At 38.7% G+C, this 21,136-nt stretch overlaps 1 protein-coding gene and 1 non-coding gene across 2 annotated transcripts; both read right to left on the bottom strand.

Moving 5' to 3' along the window:
• Nucleotides 1–1,086: 1,086 nt before the first annotated feature.
• Nucleotides 1,087–20,012, bottom strand: LOC115990398 (IST1 homolog). The gene is made up of 6 exons (XM_031114235.1): nucleotides 19,765–20,012; nucleotides 16,441–16,573; nucleotides 16,237–16,340; nucleotides 12,610–12,781; nucleotides 12,363–12,503; nucleotides 1,087–2,005 (listed from the first exon to the last, which is right to left on the bottom strand). Exons 1-6 carry the CDS (start codon nucleotides 19,812–19,814, stop codon nucleotides 1,619–1,621), a joined length of 987 nt encoding a protein of 328 aa, XP_030970095.1. The 5' UTR covers nucleotides 19,815–20,012; the 3' UTR covers nucleotides 1,087–1,618.
• Nucleotides 11,562–11,778, bottom strand: LOC115956282. Its single transcript, XR_004084290.1, has one exon. It is a non-coding gene; the product is annotated as a small nucleolar RNA U3 (small nucleolar RNA).
• Nucleotides 20,013–21,136: the final 1,124 nt, after the last annotated feature.

Below are 21,136 nucleotides of genomic sequence, written 5' to 3'. Positions count from 1 at the left end.
ACTCAACAAAGCATTACCGATGCTTACCAAAAAGATAAAATTAGAAGATGTAAACTGTTTGGTAACAGAGAAAATGAAGGAAAGCAAAAGAAGACTTTTGAGTAACTAAAGAGAGGAACCAAATCCGAGATTCGAAACTTAGCGATGAGTGCTGGAGTGACTGGAAAGAAATAACATGAATATTCCAGCGAACAACTCATAAATCTGCTGAAGTTTTGAAGAGTTTTAATGTGTCTGAAACTTTGAAGCTGCTAAAGCCGTGATTGGAGGCCGAGAAAATGAGGGAAAATGAGGGAAAATGAAAACCTAACCCAGAAACGTTTGAGGTGAGGGCTGGGTTTTTTTTTTGGTGGGATGGGCTGGATTGAGTTTTGGTATATTGTTTTGGGTTAAATGGGGTTTAATGGATTTTAAGTTAAAACTCAATTATTACTAGGTCTAATTGGATTAATGTCCATTTAACTCAACTAATAATTGGGTGCGTTTGAGTTTAATTAGAGTGGCGGGTTTGGGTGGGCAAATGGGTTTGGGCTTACTTTACCACCCCTAATAATGAAACAAGTTCTTGGACTGGCAGACATAATGTGGGAACTATAAGATGTCACATATTTCATATTTTTACTATTTTACCATGTAGAATAAGTTATAGGACGTGAAATGCTTCATATAAGACAGTTGAGAGTGTTTTTTTGATAAACTGAGTCAAACAGGAAACAGAAAGCCAGTACATGAACAATCAAACCTACACGCATCTGAGATGACAGTAGGAAACTAGGAATATTGAGCTTATTTCAACAAAAGGAACTCCTAACAATAACTGCCAGTTTTGTGGAAGCATGAGTAGCAGAATTACTTGCTCTGTGAACCCAGCAGAAACTATAATTTGGAACTAAGCTCTAGGAAATTACTAATTATAGTTTGGATAGCCCAATCAGCTTTGGTGCCCGTTGGGAACCAGACAATCAAAGCAAGTTTTTGAGTTGCCTTCAATGAGAAGCAACAGCAACCATGTCAATGCATGGCCAGCCAAGTACTCCAGACAACCGGAAATAAGCCTTTTGAACCAAGCATTTGGAAACATTTAAATTATCCCAAAGCAAACCAATGAAATTCTGTAACTTCTATATCATTCTTTTATGGTGACTCCACATACAGACACCATATGACAGGCAGAATTGGCCTTAACAGCACATATACAGAACTTGGGAAGCTATTGCATGTGCTTTCCCAATTCAATATGAAAAATAAATAAAATTCTATCAATATTATTTACTGTAAAAATATCAGAGCTGAATTTCTTATTTAGTTAAGTCACAGCTGAGTTTCAATTTTTAGCCATCACAATTATACAAGGTAACATATACAGTAAATATCAGAGCTGAATTTCTTATTCAGTTAAGTCACAGCTGAGTTTCAATTTTTAGCCATCACAATTATACAAGGTAACATATACATTAATACAGTGTGTTGTCCTCAACAAAAGATTGGGAAGTGCATTACCTTTAGTGAAATCACTCTCTCTCTCTCTCTCTTACCCAGCCTCTTTGCTTCCATGGATTTTAGAAAGACTGCTTCTGTGAAATCACAAGAATGCACACGAAGCCAAACAGGTTCAGCACTATGAAGACTTTCCCTCTTCTACCTTCAATGATCTAAATTCAACATTCACCAGCGCGGCAGCTGCACGGGCAGCCGCAGATGCATGCTCAGCAGATGCAATGGCAGCTCGAGCTTTCTCCAAGATATCAGTTGATTGTGGTCTTGACTCCCTTTTGGCATCACTAATTGGTCCCACATCATAATTTTTTATTGATGGTTCAATTTCATTAGTACCCAAGAAAGTAGCATTGCTTGAAGCGCTAGGAGCATGAAGGTGCTGAGATTCTTGTTTACTTTCCATATGCTTGATAGAATGTGTCCCATTGGAAGGAGAAGACATAAAAGAACCTTGTTTGTTGGGAGCTTGAGAAAGTGCTGCTCCAACAGGTATTTGCTTTGATCCAGCCTACAAATAAAGATCAGGAGGTCAAAACTAATTTAACCGTAAACTAAATTAATCAAAACTTTCAAAAGGCTACAAATAGATTACTAGTGGTCCGAATAAAATGATTGTTAAAATATTTAAAGTCGTCTATCACTTAATTTTGTTGAACTAACCACTACTCTCCCAAGTTTAAGCTTATGAAATGGTGAATTTAATCACGTAACCATTTTTCAAACACTCCTCTTCACGTGTGGCGTAGACACCCTTTAATAAGTGGAGTCAACAAATGGAATTTTGAACTTTTAAATGAGAGGTAAAGTGTAGGTAGGGTTTGAACTTAGGACCACCAATCTGATATCATATTAAACTACCACTAATCTCAAAAGCACAAGTTTTAGAGGAAATGGTGAATTTAGTCACTTAACCATTATTATAACAAAGTCAATACCCTCAAGCAATTCACATGTAAGTCATTAAATCCATGGTGAGCAATGAAATGGGTGTTACTACTTAACATGCTAAATGACAACGAAGTTTACAGTTTGTGCGCCCAGTCAAGCAAAGAGATAGAAAGAGAGAAATAATTTTTCAATGACTTAGACAATAACCAAAACTATTTCATCTCAAAGTAATCGATGAGGTTTATGGTAGAATTTATAATTTATTCATCGCATAGTAATTGGTAAGGGAGTTCTGCAGAGGGAGGTCCAAGCCATGAGGGTAGTGGAATTGGTAGTGCAAGCTTAACTTCAAAGTTAATATGCTCCAGATTAAGCTTAGGGCTTCATCTCAAAAACAATCTTGAACAGGCTCAAAGCACCCTAGCTCATGTTGCTTGAAGATTTTAAATGCTAACAAAGCTAGCAAGACATGTAATAATTTGCTCAACCATAGCTTAAATCATCAACTTCAAAGTTAATATGCTCCAAACTAAGCTTAGGGCATTCATCTCAAAATCAATCATGTAGAGGCTCAAAGCACCCTAGCTCATATTGCTTGAAGATTTTAAATGCTAACAAACCTAGCAAGCCATGTAATAATTTGGTCATCAATGGCATCTAAGATAAGATTTGGCTTGGCTCATATTTCATGAATACCAATAACAACTTCGCACCTAACCAAAGTGAGCGATGCTATACCAAAAAAAAAAGGACAAAATTTTGGATATCTACTGATATTTTCATCTAGGTCCACATTGACATTACTTTTTTACCTACTACTAAAGAGTTTCTCTCTTAAGTGTCTATTTGGTCAGGGAGGATGAAAAAGGGGGAGAGGAAAATAGGGGGGCAAATGGTAGTTTTGGATGTTTGGTTGAGAGGCAAAAAGGGAGATGATTTTGATGGGGCTCGGGTGTTTTCTCCCCAATCCCACCAAAAATCAATCTCCCCAACTTGGAGAGAATTAGATGGGAAATGAAAATGACTTGTCAACCCCCATTCCATCTTACTGTGTACTTTTTTCTTTTTTTTTTGGCTGGATGTTTTAGTAGTTGTGTTAGTTTGTAAGTTCATAAATTTTTTTTTTTAAATTACTTCATATAAACTATTAAAAAATAGTTTTTACATAATTGCGGTATTAGAGTGAATTTATACAAATTACATTTTCCATCATCTCAATTTCTTCTCAACCAAACACAGGAGATTTTCATATCTCCACTTTTCCATTCTCCCAACCAAACACATGAGGGAAAACTAAATCTTTTCTACCCCTACTTTTCCATCTCCAAGACTCCAACCAAACTTAGCCTAAAGATGCTCTATATTTATAACATGCATGTTAAAAACAAAAATCATTTTCCCTCACTAATATGGATAAAATAACTATTTACATATGCTGTGGCAAAAAGTTACAACCAATAGAAAGTCTGAATCCACACCTGTGATTTTGGATAATGGAAAGTTTATTTGGAATATCAGAGGGAAATTAAAAATCAAATCATCTGGTATCATCCTTGATGGTGATAATTTCATTGACACAACCCAAAGTAATGAGGATTTAGACAAGGCTGCATGATGAAATGACTTTCCTGTAGCCAAGGTTCAAGGCTTTGTCGAGTTTAACTGAATAGACTATCTGAGCTAGACCTATGCTTTTTATGGTATCATCCCTAAGCTGCCAGAATAGCTAAAACTTATGGAGCAGGAAAGAATTGGCACCGGAAATGTCCAGAAAACACAGCACTTGGATATGTGGGAGAAAAAATCCTAATTAAATGAGAGTCCATTCAAAATTGTTATATAGACATCAACTTGACACAGCACTTTGGAGAATGTTTGATTAAAAGTCAGATTTACTTTTCTATAACGGACGTATTGCTTCCAGTTCTAGAAGCAAGTTCTTATGAACCCCAGCCAAGCCTAGTCCAACCTACTAGCATGACACACGTGGGTGCATGTGAATTTGTGGATATGATCCAAATAGAAGAGCAAGACTTGCCTAGATAACTAGTTACAAAATACTTAGTTACATACTGGTTTTACAGGATTGTCATTCATAACTTTTTCAAATACTTCCTCTCTAAAGTTCTCTTCTCCTTTTTTTCCTTTATTTTTAGAGGTGACAACCTCAAATTAAGTCAATATTCACTCATTATCATTCATTCTCCCATTCATTCCACTTCAATTCCCTTAGAACTCAGTGGGTTCATTACAAGTGATATCAGAGTTGATGATTCAAGATAACCGCATCTGCCGCACTTCATCAAAATTCCATGGAGTTACCAAAATTCAAAGGTGGAGATCCTTTTTGGTGGCTTCTCAAGGTCTACAAATTCTTTGCTCTTGACAACACCCCATCACATCACAAATTGGTTTCGAACACCAATCCTTGATGCACCAATGGAGGCTCCCACTCAAGACTCAAGGATGCAACAATGAATCAAAAGTCGAAAATCCAAGACCCACCAAATTGTCAGAGCTAACAACTCAAATTCCAAAAAGTCTTAATGCCATACTCAAGGAATCAACAATGATTCAAGAATCCAATGCACGGTTAGAAGTTATGGTAAGCAATGGAAGTTACTCAAGATCCCAAACGATCATAAGGAACGAATTTCTTAGGGATGACATCAAAGGAGGGCTAGTCTTCAATGAACGAACCGTTATGTACATGGGGGTGCTTATCATACAAAAGTGCATGATCATGGTGATCAAGATGTCACTAAGGTATTGGCTATTTGGAACATTGCCTCTGATGAAGAAGCATGCAGAATAACCATCCACACTTGGCAAAAACAATACAACCTTAAGGACAAGGTTCTTTAAATGAGGGGTAATGTAATGAACGGAACCCCTGAGCCTAGTCCAACCTACTAACATGACACACGGATGCATGTGATTCCATGGATATGATCAAAGTAGAATAGCAAGACTTGCCTAGATAATTAGCTACAAAATACTTTTTTTTTTTTGATAAGTAAGAAGAAAATATTATTAAAAAGGGAAAAGCATTAAAATACAAAGGGTTCACGGTAGTGAACAAAAAGACAAACAGCCACTAAGAAAAACTAAGAAAAACTAATAGACGAAAGGAATTCCATAAGGGTAAAACAATCCGAAAAACCCCAACACCGAGACCAATCAAAGAGGGTCCGTTGGCACAAATCTATTAACTGAGCCACAGTTTTCCCCTTATTCTCAAAAGAACGCCGATTCCGTTCAGTCCAAATATTCCACATTAAACAACCTGGAACTAGATTCCAAATATCGGAGCTATGCTTCCCAAGCCAATGGTACCAACAAAATAATAAGTCCGCTACTGAACCTGGCATGACCCACTCGATCCCAAACAACCGAAGCATATGAGTCCACAGAGAATGAGCTATCGGACAGAAAAGTAACAGGTGATTCACAGATTCCTCATTACAACAGCACATACAACAACGATTCACCAAAGGGCGACCACGAAGCATAAAGTTATCCAAGGTAAGGATCTGACCATGAGCTGCTGTCCACATAAAAAATGCCACCCTTTTAGGAACCTTGACTTTCCAAATGCCCTTCCAAGGGAAAATGGAAGGAGTTGCATTTTGAATCTTATGATAGAAAGACCGAGTATCAAACTTCCCATTTCCATTAAGCCCCCAACGAAGCCTATCACCCCCATTACCCCTAGGGATCCGGGTTGGGATGAAATGAAGAAGGGAATAAGACGCCGCTAACTCCCAATCATTGAAATCCCTAAAAAAGCTTAAACTCCACACTCTGTCGTTACCACCCACTAAAGGGCTTAACACTTCAGAAACATAAGCTTCTTTATTAGCAGAACACAAATATAACTGGGGATAGAGAATCTTAAGAGAGACATCTCCAGTCCATTTGTCATGCCAAAAAAGAATACGGGAACCATCCCCCACTACAAAAGACAAATGCTTAGCAAAACTTTCCCACCCTTCACTAATACTCCGCCATAAACCACAACCATGAGCCCTTCTACAAACTCTAGAACACCAACCCCCTTTCCCCTCCCCATATTTCATGGCTATGACCCTTCGCCATAGATGAGAGATTTCATGGCCATACCTCCAAAGCCATTTCCCTAATAGAGCCTGATTAAAATACACCAAATTCCGAATTCCCAGACCACCCAACTCACGCGGAAGGCATACCTTTTCCCAAGCCACCAAAGGATATTTGAAACACTCAACTGACGAACCCCATAAAAAATTCCTCTGAATACATTCCAACCTAGTCGCCACAGCTTTAGGGATAGTAAAAAGGGAAAGGTAATAAGTCGGAAGGCTTGAAAGGGTACTTTTCAACAATGTGAGTCTACCACCCTTGGATAGGTAAAGCCTCTTCCAGCCTGAAAGCTTCTTTTCCAACCTCTCAAGAATCGGATTCCAGATAGCAGCTGTCTTATACAAAGAACCCAATGGCTGGATAGGTAAAGCCTCTTCCAGCCTGAAAGCTTCTTTTCCAACCTCTCAAGAATCGGATTCCAGATAGTAGCTGTCTTATACAAAGAACCCAATGGCATACCCAAGTAAATCATAGGAAAACTGCCCACCCTGCACTGAAGAATAGTAGCCAAAGATTGGATGTTGCTCACCTCCCCAATAGGGACAATCTCACTTTTCCCCACATTCACCTTCAATCCAGTAAAAGCTTGAAAACAGGTCAAAACCAGCCTAATGGAAAAGATCTGCTCTCTTGAAGCATCGCAAAAAAGAATAGTATCATCAGCAAATAGAAGGTGAGAAATACGAATACCAGTATGATTATTTGGACCCACATGAAAACCCTGAATGAGACCACCTTCCTCAGTTTTCTTCAGGATACGACTTAAAACCTCCATGATCAAAAGAAAGAGGAGAGGAGACAATGGGTCACCTTGTCTTAGACCTCTAGAGCTACCAAAGAAACCAGTAGGAGATCCATTAACCAAAACTGAGAATCGAACGGTAGTGATACAAGTCTTCAGCCAACTCCTCCATCTACCCCCGAAACCCATCCTCTCTAACAGATAAAACAAGGAGTCCCAATTCACATGGTCATAAGCTTTCTCAATATCTAACTTACAAACCACCCCTGGAGCACGACTCTTCAGTCTACTGTCTAGACATTCGTTAGCAATAAGCACTGAGTCCAAAATCTGCCTGCCACCAACAAAAGAATTCTGCGCTTCCGAAATGAGTTTATCCAACACCAGCCTCAATCTGTTAGCCAGAACTTTAGACAAAAGCTTATACACACTTCCCACTAAGCTGATAGGCCGAAAATCTTTGATATTCAAAGCATTATTCTTTTTGGGAATCAAAGAAAGAAAAGAAGCATTCAGAGACCGTTCAAACTCTGAGCTCCTATGAAAATGATCAAAAAAAACCATAACATCTGATTCCACTACGTTCCAGCATTTTTGGAAAAATGCCATAGTGAAACCGTCAGGACCTGGGGCTTTATTGCCCTCCATCTCTTGAAGAACCTTAACTACTTCCTCCTTAGAAAAATCCCTCTCTAGAATAAGCCTCTCATCCTCCTCAATGCAAGCAAACTCTAAGCCGTCCATAGAAGGGCGCCAAGTATTTGACTCAGAGTACAAACTCTGATAAAACTGAACCACCTTAGACCGCACCACTTCCTCATCCTCATAAAGAACACCATCCACCTTTATACCTCGAATATGGTTAGTTCTTCTATGGGAGTTAGCAACCCGATGGAAAAAACGAGTATTATTGTCCCCCTCCTTCACAAATAAAATCCGGGACTTCTGTCTCCAAGAGATCTCCTCCAAAGAAGCAAGATGAGCAACCTCACTTTTAATCTGACATCGCCTAGTTTGATCCTCCTGAGAAAGGCCTAACGAGTCCTCCTTAGCATCCAAACTCAACAATTCAGATAAAAGACATTTCTTCCTAAAGGCCAAATCCCCGAATTCCTCCTTATTCCACCTTTTCAAATCTTCTTTTAGAGATTTTAATTTTCGAGCCAAAATAAAGCTTGGAGAATCCACAAAGCAATACCCATTCCACCATTGCCGAACCCTCTCTACAAAACCCTCTTCTTTCAACCACATATTCTCAAACTTAAAGGCACTACGACCTTTATTAACACTACCAGCCACCACCAATAGGGGGCAATGGTCAGAAACAACACGAGGGAGTACCCTTTGAGACACATTCCCAAAATTATCTACCCAATCCACCGATGCCAAGGTTCTATCGATTCTTGACATACATTCTATCCCTGAATCTCTAAACCAAGTAAACAATGCCCCTTCAAGAGGTAAGTCCACAAGATAGTTAGCCTCAATGAAATCTGAAAAAGCAAACATAGCCGGGCTAAAAGCCTCACAGCCAAGTCTCTCACTCGGATATCGAATGATATTGAAATCCCCAATCACACACCATGCCGTATCCCACCTAGAGTGCATCCTAGAGAGCTCATCCCACAGAGCACCCCGCTGACTATCATTATTAGGACCATACACTCCTAAACAAGCCCATACAAAATCATCTACAACCCCCTTCAATAAAACATTTACAGAAAACTGACCAATAGCACAATCAACCTTTTCATAAACTCTCTTATCCCAGACCAGTAACACCCCCCCTGTAGTGTTGACTGCATCTAGAGCAACCCAGTCTAGGAACGGACTACCCCAAAGGCTTCGAACAATAGAAGAGCTTATAGAAGCCAGCTTTGTTTCTTGATAGCAAACAATATCACACTTCCACTCCTTAAGAAGATTTTTACAAACTTCCCGCTTCTGAGGATTGTTTAATCCCCTAACATTCCAAGATAAAAGCCGTAAATTCATTTAACACATGTACTCAACCCCGTGCCTACTAAGGAATCTCTGTTCCTCCCCTTAGATGCTGCCCCGTCATAGTTGACAGATGAAAACAAACCTTTCAAGTTCCCTTAGCCCTTTCTGCCTTGAACTCACAATATCATTGGAAGTCCTAACATTTACAACATCAATACAATCTTGTTCAAGGAGACGAAACAAGGCCAGACATTGATCTTCATGCTTTACAATAGGAAAACCCACTATTCTACAAAAACTTTTCATCAGGCTGCATACCCATTTCGAATTTTTTACCTCTAACCCCCGAACCTCTTCCTCATCAACTTCCTGGATCACCTCTAACTCCTTATGTTCCATGGGATCCCATTTAGATATAGGTGAACACTCCAAAAAGCCACTCTCATCCTCCCCTTGAGAAGAGCCACTAGGATTAACTTCCCTTTGCTTCCACTAAAGCATAAAGCACTCAGACCCATCTTGAACCTGCTCAGTCCCATCCTGAACTAGTTTTGCTCCCTTCTCCCCTGATATCTCCATAGAATTTTTTAACTCCCCAAAACACAAGTCCATCTTGCTACCCAGGCCCAACAGAGGAGAAAACTGATTTTGGGTTGATCCCTGATGCCATTGAGGCGAAAAAAACTCCTTCCCAGACCCCGTCGGCCCCGACAACCTCCCTCCGACGAAATCCCCAGCCATCGGAGACTGGATCTCCTCGCCGATGAACCTAGTCTCGGCATTTTCCGGCGCACCGGTCGCTCTGGTCGACAATGAGACCACCGAGACGACATGCACAGGGTCGCCAGTGAGGGTAGAGGCGGCGCGATCCAGTTCCGGCACCGTTGCTGACACCGGTGGCTCTAGGTCTCCACCCCCTCTCCCGCTCGAGCTCTCGCCCGCTACCCACGAAGCCTGGGCATCAGACTCCACATGAAGAAGGCTGGGCTTGACCAAACTACCCTTCAGTTGAAAAGCCTTGTGCACCTTGGGTTGGGCTACAACAGGCTCACCTGGCTGTTTTGTTACTTCTGGCCCATCACTAAACACCTTGGGCCAGCTGTGCACCTTATCACCCAGCCAAGTCACAGAACGTCTACCATTCTCAGACTTACACACTTTCAACGCCAAGGTAGCAGGAGTCATCTTAAATTGAAAAGCCCGCATGGGTCTGCCAGAAAAAGCTGAAACATTGCCTTTTATAACTGAAACATTTTCTATACGTTTTCCATGCATCACGTTCTGCCCCAAAAATGTTTCAATTTTTTCAAAATTTCTGATCTTATGCTGATTTCCATAATTAGATAAAATCTTCCCACTCTGGTCACCACCAGCAAGTTTACCACCCCCACCACCATTATTAAAAGAACCTTTGGCCAGAGATAACGGTTCAGCACCAGAGCAAAAATTCCTAAGCTCTTTCTGAAACAAAGACCAGCCAGCTCTATTAGAGCTTGCTGGTATCATTATACAACCTCTCCTAGATCCTCCGAAATAAACTGTAATAACAACAAACAGACCAGCTTTGTTAGCTTTCCCACAAAACTCTAATAACTTCCCATTCTCCCTAAATCTCTTACAAAGTAAACCATGGCCAGGCACCCAATCTCGTATATCCTCAAGACAAGTAAGTATCCACTCCAAGCCCTTACGACCAACCCAAATCGAGCTCTTAACATTCCTATGTGTCTCAAGTAAAGAATACGAATCAGACCACCCTCCATCAAAAGAAAAAGAAAAATGTTTAGCATCAATATGAAAAGAGCTCTTGCTGCCTCCAGAAACAGAGGATATAGGTTTGGGTGGGATGTTAAGAGAGGTTTCAATGGTGGGAAAACTTGGTGTGGTAAAAGGTACAAGAGTAGGCTTTTTAGGCAAAACTTGGTTAGGCCCCTGAGGTGGTGGGGAAGGGGAGGGCAAAGGCAAAGGTGGAGGAGTGGGATAAAGATATGGAAAAAACCCAAACTGTGGAGGGAAGCAAAAGTGGGAGGGAGAAGGAAGATGTGAGGGTGGCAAAAAAGGAAAGAAGGAAGGTGATGGTTGAGGGAGGGGGAGAGGGAGAGGTAGAGGGTGGGGTGGAGGAGGTGAGTGGGGGGGAGCAAGATTCATGACTCAGGAGTCAAGACAAGGGTTGGATTATCTTCATCTAAGGCTATGTCAGGTTTGCATATTAATCAGGCTAAATCCAAAGCAAGTTGGAAGCGTTTGTATCTGTCAATTGACCCCCTTTATATAACCTCTTTCAGCCCGCTAAACCATGCTCAAACTTCTCCACAAAGATGTATATTGCATTTCCATAATGGAAAAAAAAAACTAAAATTGTTTTGGAAGCCCGTCAGACAGCCATGCGACCATCCCAACCGAGGCAAGCCCAAGTTGAGAACGATCCTCTACAGACTGATGCCTCAACCAGAAGCATCAGGGCCGTTAATCATGCTCTGATCGCACAGCCACGATTCATCCACCGGGTTTAGGTCCTGTCTCCTTTGTGATCAAGGATACAGAGGTACGATCCTATAGAACAGATCCTGTTCAAGTAAGGTCGTACTACAAAATACTTAGAAAGTAACATATTGGTTTTACATGTTAGTCAGGCATTCTTTAGCTTTTCTTGATAAGTCTCATGAATAGGCACTACTATAAAACCTTTTAAATCACGTAACTCTATTTATATGATCAACAATGCAAGTTTCTTTACTTCTCTCAAAAGTTCTCCTCCCTTTCCCTTTATTCTTGGAGGGTGATGATCTCAAATTAAGTCAATTTTCACTCATTAACATTCATTTGTCCCATTCATTTCCCTTAGAACTCTGCGGGTTCATTACACAGTTTTCTTAAAATTCAAAGCCATTTCCCATAAACTCTCTAGAGGCAGGAAACACAGGATCTGAATTCACTAATATGAAAGATCGTTCCAATTTTCAGAAATCATGTAGTTTTTTTTTTTTTTTTTTTTGGATAAATAAAATATATATAATCTGCTTTTGGTGTCTAAATGGCCATGTCTTGTGATGATGATAAAAGCATAATCTCAAGAGGGTCTTGTCATGAACCAACAAATAATGTCTGAAGATTAAGTTATGCCTAGCTAAATATGAAGAGAAACTGAAGCACAAATTGGCAAAGGTACCAGCAAATCTTCATGTGTTTTACTGAATTCTGCTTCTGTGCTTGAAGAATCCCATGCCAGATTGTACTCTTGTGCAATGTCTTTCAATACCTTGAGCTTTATCTGTGCAGCTGGAGCAAGAACTGAAAGCTTTTCTATTATCTGCAAAAATAACATTAACAAAGAAATAAAAAGAGTTATATCAATGTATTCAAGTTCAAAGCTGCTCCTGCAGAAACCACACTTCAAAATGTGCTAGCCACTTAACTGTACGGTTGACACCAGAATCAGGACGAAGTTCTGATGCAGCCATGACAAATTCCTTGCCATATTTTGCAGTAAACAAATTCTTTATCTGCAACAAATCTGGCAAATCTGAGCATCTGGGAGCTGCAAATATTATGCTTGCAATAGCTTCTCGCAATTCTGATGGACATTCCCTGTTATACATGAAAGGATGGTTATAAAATTGAATCACGTAAATCGTATAAGAAAGACAGGTATTGGTTTCATAGGTTTCAATAAGCCTCCTAGTTAAAGCAAAGAAAATGCTCAATATACCAAAGTCCCCTAATTTTTCTTGAGATAGATGAAACAGCTCAGAACAGCCTACCTTGGCATATTAATGAGGAAATAGAACGTCTTAGCCAGAATTATGGAAATTAAAAGATGGTTTTACCAATCAGGAAAGGACTACAGAAACATTTTTATGCACCCATGGTTGCTTCCACCAATGGACAGTGCTCAATTAGAATAGTGTCACAATACATTATGACATAATTGATACCCTTGGAAGCAGCAACTGATCAATATGAAAATATCAAGAACTCTACTGAGGAACATTTAACAAGAATGTTCCACAAAAGTACAAAATTATAACGTAAATCTTTTTGGTTCCTGAATATATTATGAATTCATAAACTCACTCAAATATAAATCAGGCAATCATGTCTTTCTCACCACTTATAAGCATGAGCCACTTTGTTCTGGGCTCTGGCATTCCTCTAGTCTTTGAAAGACTTCCAAATTGTATCAATTTAGTCCAAACTCTTGCAGCCATTAACCTTCATTGTACATTGCCAACTCAGATGATTATTCATCATCTTCAACTCAATTAGTGCAATCCAGGGTTCCAGAAATTAAATGTTTTATTATATTCCCACAACCATCTAACATTGTTTAGCTCAGTCATACTCATTTAATATAGATAGTTAGATACTGTTTCTTGACCTTACGATATCCGGGTAACCTTATAGCATTATTATCTGAACAACAATCACATAAAATTGACTACAAACTAAAAGAAATCTCTCTTCCTGTGAACCAGATCTTTTACAGAAAAACTTGTACACAAGAACACAAGATCCAGAAAGTTGAAAAATTCTAACAAACAGAAGCCAATTCCCTCTTTTTTTTTTTTTTTTTTTTTTTTTTTTTTTTGGTAGGTAAATAAAATTCATTGAATAAAAAATGCAATTCCAGTAAACAGGGTGTACTGAAATGATAGAAAAGAGTGCAAAAAAGAAAATAAAGAGCATCAGCTAGAAACAAGAAAAACTAGCTAATGTACATAGAATCAATAAATCTAGCAACCCCTCATCTGAGAAGGGTACAAGCGGAGAAGTCTACTCTTATAGTGTCCTCAGAAATAGAAACTTCAACTTTGCAGTGCTATTTTCTAGGTCATCAAAACAGCAAGCATTGCATTCCACCAAATTTGCCACATGAGACACAAAGGAGCCGCTCTCCGCCCCTCCAACAATCCAGCATCTCCAATACCAAAGCTGGCATTACCCAATAAACACCTGACAAAGAGAAAACCATCGACCATAATTCCCTAGCAATAGCACAATGAAGAAAAAGAAGGTTAACATCCTCCCCGTGGCACTTACACATAAAACACCATTCAGTAATGAAAAGGCCCCTTCTCCATAAATTTTCTGCAGTCAAGACCCTTCCTAATGCCATATACCAGGTAAAGAAAGCAACTCTCAAAGGGGCCCAAGTTTTCCAAATACTTTTCCAGGGAAAGGCTACAGCCCCTCCTCTCAAAATCTTATAGAAACCATGTACTTGAAAACCCTGTGTAGGGTAAGAGCTCCACACCAAAGTATAAAACTATCAATGCCTCCATTCCTAATGTTTGTACTGTAGTGTTCTTCCAACAAAAAAGCAACATCATTTTGATTCCCAATCTTGTAATGCTTGATGAAATAAAAGATTCCAATGCAACTGACCATTCCCAAACTCTAGATAATCAGCTATCATAGCATCACCGTTTAACACAATCTGGTATAAAGTAGGGTATCTATCCTTAAAAGAAGTCTCACCCTGCCACAAATCATGCCAGAATCTTACTTTAACTCCATTGCCAACATCAAATCGAAAGAACTGTTTGAAACTATCCCAATCACTGCTAATATACCTCCACAGGCTAACCCCATACACAGATTGAATGTATTAAAAATGGCTTGGGTAGCACCACCTACACAAACCATGGTGAGTGCCTAGCACCAAACTGTTAAGGGTAGCCATGTTTGACACGGCCCACAAATACGACACAATTTTTTGCTGGTTAGTGTTTAGTGTAAATGAGATTGTTCCAACTAATAAATGGATCAATTTCATGTTGACTTGCTTAACCCATAATCAATACATCCGCTTCATTATTTGTGTCAAGACAAGTCGACCCATTTAACACATAAAAGTAAATTTCATTTTTATCCAACATAAATTTGAAATTTAAATATATATAAATTGAGTATTTTTAAAATAATTTAATGGTTATATTGGCATGAAACCCTAAATTCCCAAACCCTTTTACACAAAACAATGAAAAAACTCTCATTTCATTTTAGTTTTCATAGATTATGCATTTATAAATTTGGATGGAACTATATTGGGTAGAAATAAGAACTTTTGGATTGTATGCTATTAGTCATTTAATTGATGTTATTATGAAATTGAATTTGAATGGAATTATTTGTCTTTCAATCAATATTTTAAGTAGGTTGAAATGAATCATGTTTGTGTCAGCCCAACAAGAACTGTTTATCAAGCGTGTTATGCATATCATGTCATGCCAACCCACTTAACAAATGGGTTGTGTTAAGGCTGAGGGGTTTTGACACGATTATTAAATGGGTCATAGTTTGGCTGATGCAGTTAGTCAAATATACCTACCTTGACATGACACAAACATGACCCACCAACATAAACTGCCACCCCTACTAATAGTCACTGGTCACACAAAAGGGTGCTTCCCGGCTAGAAGGCTGCTAGCCAATGCGTTCATAACACTAGTCATTTCTAACTTGTAAATGATGCATAGAATTTGCATATTTGTATGCAAGCAACTTGGTTATCTCTTTATGTAGCAAAAAAAAACATGGATATTTTTGAGCTGCCTTAGCGGATTAGGTAAAAGTCTAACAAAGATTCACAATGACATTATCTAGAAATTGAATTTTTCTTTCCACTACGTTTACAATCAGTTGAACTCCATTGGTTTTAGCTTTTTGCAAATCTTCAACAAAGGTGTACCTTAGCTTAACAGGTCAGAGGTTGCACAGCCAGGAGACAGGCGTGTGCTTAATTACACAGAACAAAAAAATATAGCTCATATATTAATTTATTGTATGAAAATCCAAGCTTGTAAAGAAATTTAACTGACTAACTAATCACAAATATACATATGGAAGTCTAAATGCATCAAATGTAAAAGTGATTAGCTAGTCAGTTAAATTCTTTACAAGCATGGATTTGCAACTGTCCTGTGGAAGAGTATCATATAATATAGTGCTGTAGTACTCTTACCATTTTAATTTACAAGGAAGCAAAACTATTTTAAAATTTCATCTTGAATGAAAAATTTGCTTGTGATTAATGGCTTTACCTCTGGCTTTCAATAATAGGAACACGTGCAAGGACAAATTCACAGAAAAGCTCTAATATCTCATATGCAGCCCACATGTTCTGTTCCCTTATAACATGCTCCACCTAACCAAATTAATTGTACTCAAATTAATTTAACTATTCTGGCTCAAAAACAGATTGCAATTAATCAGCATCTGGTGATCATATATATGTGAAGGGGTACCCGAATTCGAGCTATGGCTTCCTGTCCAGCCTGCAAAAATTGGGCTATCTCCTTGCGCATATGTTTGAGCTGCATGTCTCGCTTGTTTTGCAGCAGTTTGATGCGCGAAATAGCCAAGTTCAAGCTTGTTTTGCTACAAAGTACCCTTACAACATTAGAGATTACAACCCATAAAATTTTGATATAAAAAAACAGAAAAAGGGGAAAAAAATGCATTCAGTCAATATTTAGGAATGCCTTAAACATCAGATTCTTAGTTCTCTTCATATCAAAGAAGAAATCTCCAAGTTAGATATTTGGGAATGCCTAAGTCTAAGGTAGGCTGAGTTATCAAGATTGAATACCTTAAATTGATAATATTACAGCAAGAATAAACTGCCGGACATAATAATAATAATTGTGGGAGGACTTTCGTCTCGACCCCCAATCAGGTATTGTTCGCTTTGGAATGGGTAAGGATTGACTTACGTCCCACCCGCACGAATTTGCTCAATCCCACATCGGGGAGAGACGCCTCCCACTCATGCCTTATAAGCCTTTGGCCTAAGGATGAGTGTACCACTACTACAATACCTTAAATTGATAATATTACAGCAAGAATAAACTGCTGGACATAATAATAATAATAATAATAATAATAATTGTGGGGGGACTTTCGTCTCGGCCCCCAATCAGGTATTGTTCACTTTGAGCTAGGCAAGGATCGACCTACGTCTCATCCGCACGAATTTGCTCAATCCCACATCAGGAAGAGACACCTCTCACTCATGCCTTATAAGCCTTTTGCCTAAGGATGAGTGTACCACTACTACACAATACCTGATTGGGGGCCAAGACAAAAGTCCTCCCACAATAATAATAATAATAATAATAATTTAAAAAAAAAAAAAAAAAAACTGTCATCTGCAGCAATGGCCGGACAGTAGCTTGAGATAGTATTTGTGTTCCCAAGGAGGGTGAAATAGGCTTGAAGGGGATTGAGGAGTGGAATAAGGTGGCTTGTTTGAAACATATATGGAACCTATTTGCTCAAGCAGGTTGAATTTGGGTGGCATGTGTTCATATCAACATATTGAAGGGGAAGAGTGTGTCAAAGCTTCCCAAGACAGTACCTGCAGTTTGAGAAAACTATTAAAGTCAAGGAGCTTGGCAACGCGATATTTCAAAATTTGCTGCTGGAGATGGTTCCTATATCTTCCTTTGGCATGATTGGTAGCACCAGGCTGGGATCTTATATGAAAAATATGGCTATAGAGTCATTTATGATGCTGCAAGTAGTATGGATGAAAGTTGGCCAGCGTGCTGCGTGGTGGTGATTGGAGATGGAAATCTGCAAGATTAGATGAGCTTCTAGCTATTTAAAGTAGACTCTACTTGGTTGAGATTGGTTATAAGGATCAGCCTGTGGCTGTGCTCAAATTCAGGTAAATTCAATTGTACTATGACTTGGCATGAAGTTAGATTGAATATGCCAGCAATTCCATGGCAAAAACTGGTCTTGTTTCCTTTAACTGTACCAAAGTATGCTCTCATTGGATGACTTGTGTTTAAAAATAGGCTTTCTAGCTCAACTGGCCAGCACCTCTTAGTATTTCCAAATGAAACATCTAGGATTCAAATCCCCCCTCTCCCAACTATCAAATTACCAACCAAAAAAAAAAGAAAAAAGCCTTCTACTCGTGATAGGCTCCAATGAGGCTACAATGGGGATATAGGTTGTATTTTCAGTAGAAGAGTCTTGGAGAGTAGAGATCAAATTTTTTTTTGAATGCTCGCTTACTAAAAGGAAATGGGGAGAGATGATGGGATGTTGCCTTGTTAGAAATCTTGAGTTTTTTCGGGATGTTGTGATCAACTGGGGTTTGCATAATTTGAAGTGCAATTAACATAGTGCAGTGTTATGCACGCTAAGCTGGGAGGCAGTCATGTTCCATGTTTGGATCCAGCAAAAGGTCAGGATCCATGCTGGGAATGTCAAGACCAAGGAGTCCATTATTCAGCCCATAAATCCAATCTAAAGGAGGCTTCAAAAACTCATCTGTACACTCTAAATGGGGAATATCTTTCTCAGTTCTTAAATAATGATTTTTAGACTTTCATTTTAATTTCCATTAGTTGAAGAGGGAATGTGCAGAATAGCACAGTGAGGAGGGAGTATATCGTAAGTTATGATGTACTAGAAAGAATGTTGGAAACTAGTATCTCGAGTTTTATAGACTCGATTTCAATCTATAGATCTTGAGTCTTATAGACTCGAGTTCCAAGAAGCAAAACCGACTCGATTTTGTACTTGGAGATCTGAAGAAAAACAGAGGAAGAATGATTTGAAGAGGCACGATCTGATCTGAAGAACGAAGAGACGATTTGACTCTGATCTGAAGAGGAAGAACGAAGAGACGATTTGAAGAGGCACGATCCAGTCTTCAGATCTGCCGTCAAAGAACGAAGAAGAAGAATGAAGAACGATCTGACACTCCGAAGAACGCAAGGAAGAAGAAGTGAAACTCGAGTCTCAAAAACTCGATTTCCACAAATCGAGACTTTAAAACTCGATTTTTATCTTGGAACTCGAGTTTTAGACACTCGAGATGCTAGTTTTCAACATTGTTTTGAAACGTGTCAACTAACTAAATTTTTTAATATTTAATGTTATTTGGAAATAAAATTCTTAGTTGAGTATTTTTGTTATAGGTGTTTTTCTGGATTTATTTATTAACTGTTGTTGTTTTGCAGCTGGAGACTGCAAGATCGTACATATTCAGGTGCTCAAATAAAATTTAGCTGATTTATCCAAAAAGAGAGTACAACTTCAACTGGGTATTTTTGGAAAATCTCACACTCAGAAGGAGCAATGAAATCGGTGCATTCACTACGAATCAAAACATTTTTCTAGAAACAACTCACATTGCAGCAGCAAAAAATCGCGATAATTAATAGAAAAAGTGGGGGCAAAATTGTTCAAGTATTTCTTTTTTTTCTTTTTTCTTTTTTTGCTAAGGAGTTCAATTATTGCTAATTAAAACATTTATCTGAAACAAACCCATATTCCAGAATCCTTTAATGGGTATTGGGTATCTCATAGAAACGAAAATTACAACAACAACAAAAAAAAAAAAAACGCTCGCTAAATATACAATTTGGCATAAATTTAAGCCTAAGGTGTACAGTACAAGTTGACCAACCAAAATTACAAAAGCTACAAGAAGATAAACCATAAGGAGCAACTAAATATACATAAATTACAGAAGATAAACAAAAACAATGATAAAAATTGATGACTGGATTGGGGTTTAGAGGCAAAGAAGAAGAAGAATATTAACTGACCATTTTGTGCCAAAAACACCTCTGCTGAAGAGCTGGTTTAAGAGTGACATTGATGAATTGAAGGCAAGGATAAGCCTCTGCCAAATATATGATTGAAAGAAGGATTTTTCTGTTTATGATTGATCGTAGAGATTGTTAAAGTCTAAAAGAGTGCTTTTTTTCTGGGTATCTGTTTCTGTATAAGACGAACGCGAGATAATCAAAGTCTCGGGTTAAGACTTAAGTACTGTTTGGCTTTGCGTTTGTTTGTTTTGTTTTGTTTTTTTGTGTTTTTTTTGGGTCAACGGAGTAAATAGTTATATTAACTAGCCACAAAAGGTGAAGTGTTGGCTATCAGCTTAAGGAGTACAAACCATTAGAGCATTCACATCAGCTCGTTTAAAAGATTTCATCTATTTTACATCAAAAACCTACTTTTTCTATTTTACACTATCACTTTTACAAAACACCCACATCAGTTCATCTATTTTATCACCCCTCTTATTTAAATAATCAATTTACTTAATTATTTTATTATTTCTCTCACCTCACCTGTTTTAATACGCGCTATCTCTCCATCCCTCACTCATATTTTCTGATTTCACTCTCTCTCTTCTATCTCTCCATCCCTCATATTTTATGATTTCTCTCTCTCTCTTCTATCTCTCCATCCCTCATATTTTCTCCATACCCGGTCTCTCCCTCTCGGTCTATCTCTTTGTCTCATCTCTCTCCCTCTCGGTCACAAACCAATCCACATCATCACAACTCCGATCATCGATCCACAGCTCCGATCACAAGCATTGATCCACAGCTCCGATCACCGATCCACATCACCGATCCACAGCTCCGATCACCGATCCACAGCTCCGATCACAAGCATCGATCCACAGCAGCACCGATCCATAGCTCCAAGCTCCGATCAAGACCCATACCCACGAGCTCCGACCAAGCGAGACCCACGAGCTCCGATCGTTCCGATAAGCACCGATCTGTCTCTTTTTTGTTTTTCCGTTTGGGTTTGTTTGTTTTTCCGTTTGGTTTTTTTTTTTTTTTTTTTTTTTTAGCAAGTATATCTCTGTGTTGGTTTAAGCACCGATCTGTCTCTTTTTTGTTTTTCCGTTTGGGTTTTTTTTTTTAGCACCAATCTGTCTCTTTTTTTTTTTTTTTTTTTTTTTTCGTTTGGGTTTGTTTGTTTTTCCGTTTAGGTTTGTTTGTTTTTCCGTTGAGGTCGTTGTGCAAGGAGAAGAGAGAGAAAAATTGGTGCGAACGGAAATTAATAAAAAACTAAATACACATGCTACAGTACCCATGTAAATTTACACAGGTACTGTAGCTCGTTGAAAATTTTAGATGATTATGCATGATTTTAGCTGGACTGATGTAGTGTGTT

This window comes from Quercus lobata, chromosome 1, assembly GCF_001633185.2.
Source record: "Quercus lobata isolate SW786 chromosome 1, ValleyOak3.0 Primary Assembly, whole genome shotgun sequence".
Classification (NCBI taxonomy): Eukaryota; Viridiplantae; Streptophyta; class Magnoliopsida; order Fagales; family Fagaceae; genus Quercus; species Quercus lobata.
The sequence above is the reverse complement of the archived record's forward strand: the minus strand, read 5'-3'. Positions and strand labels throughout refer to the sequence as shown.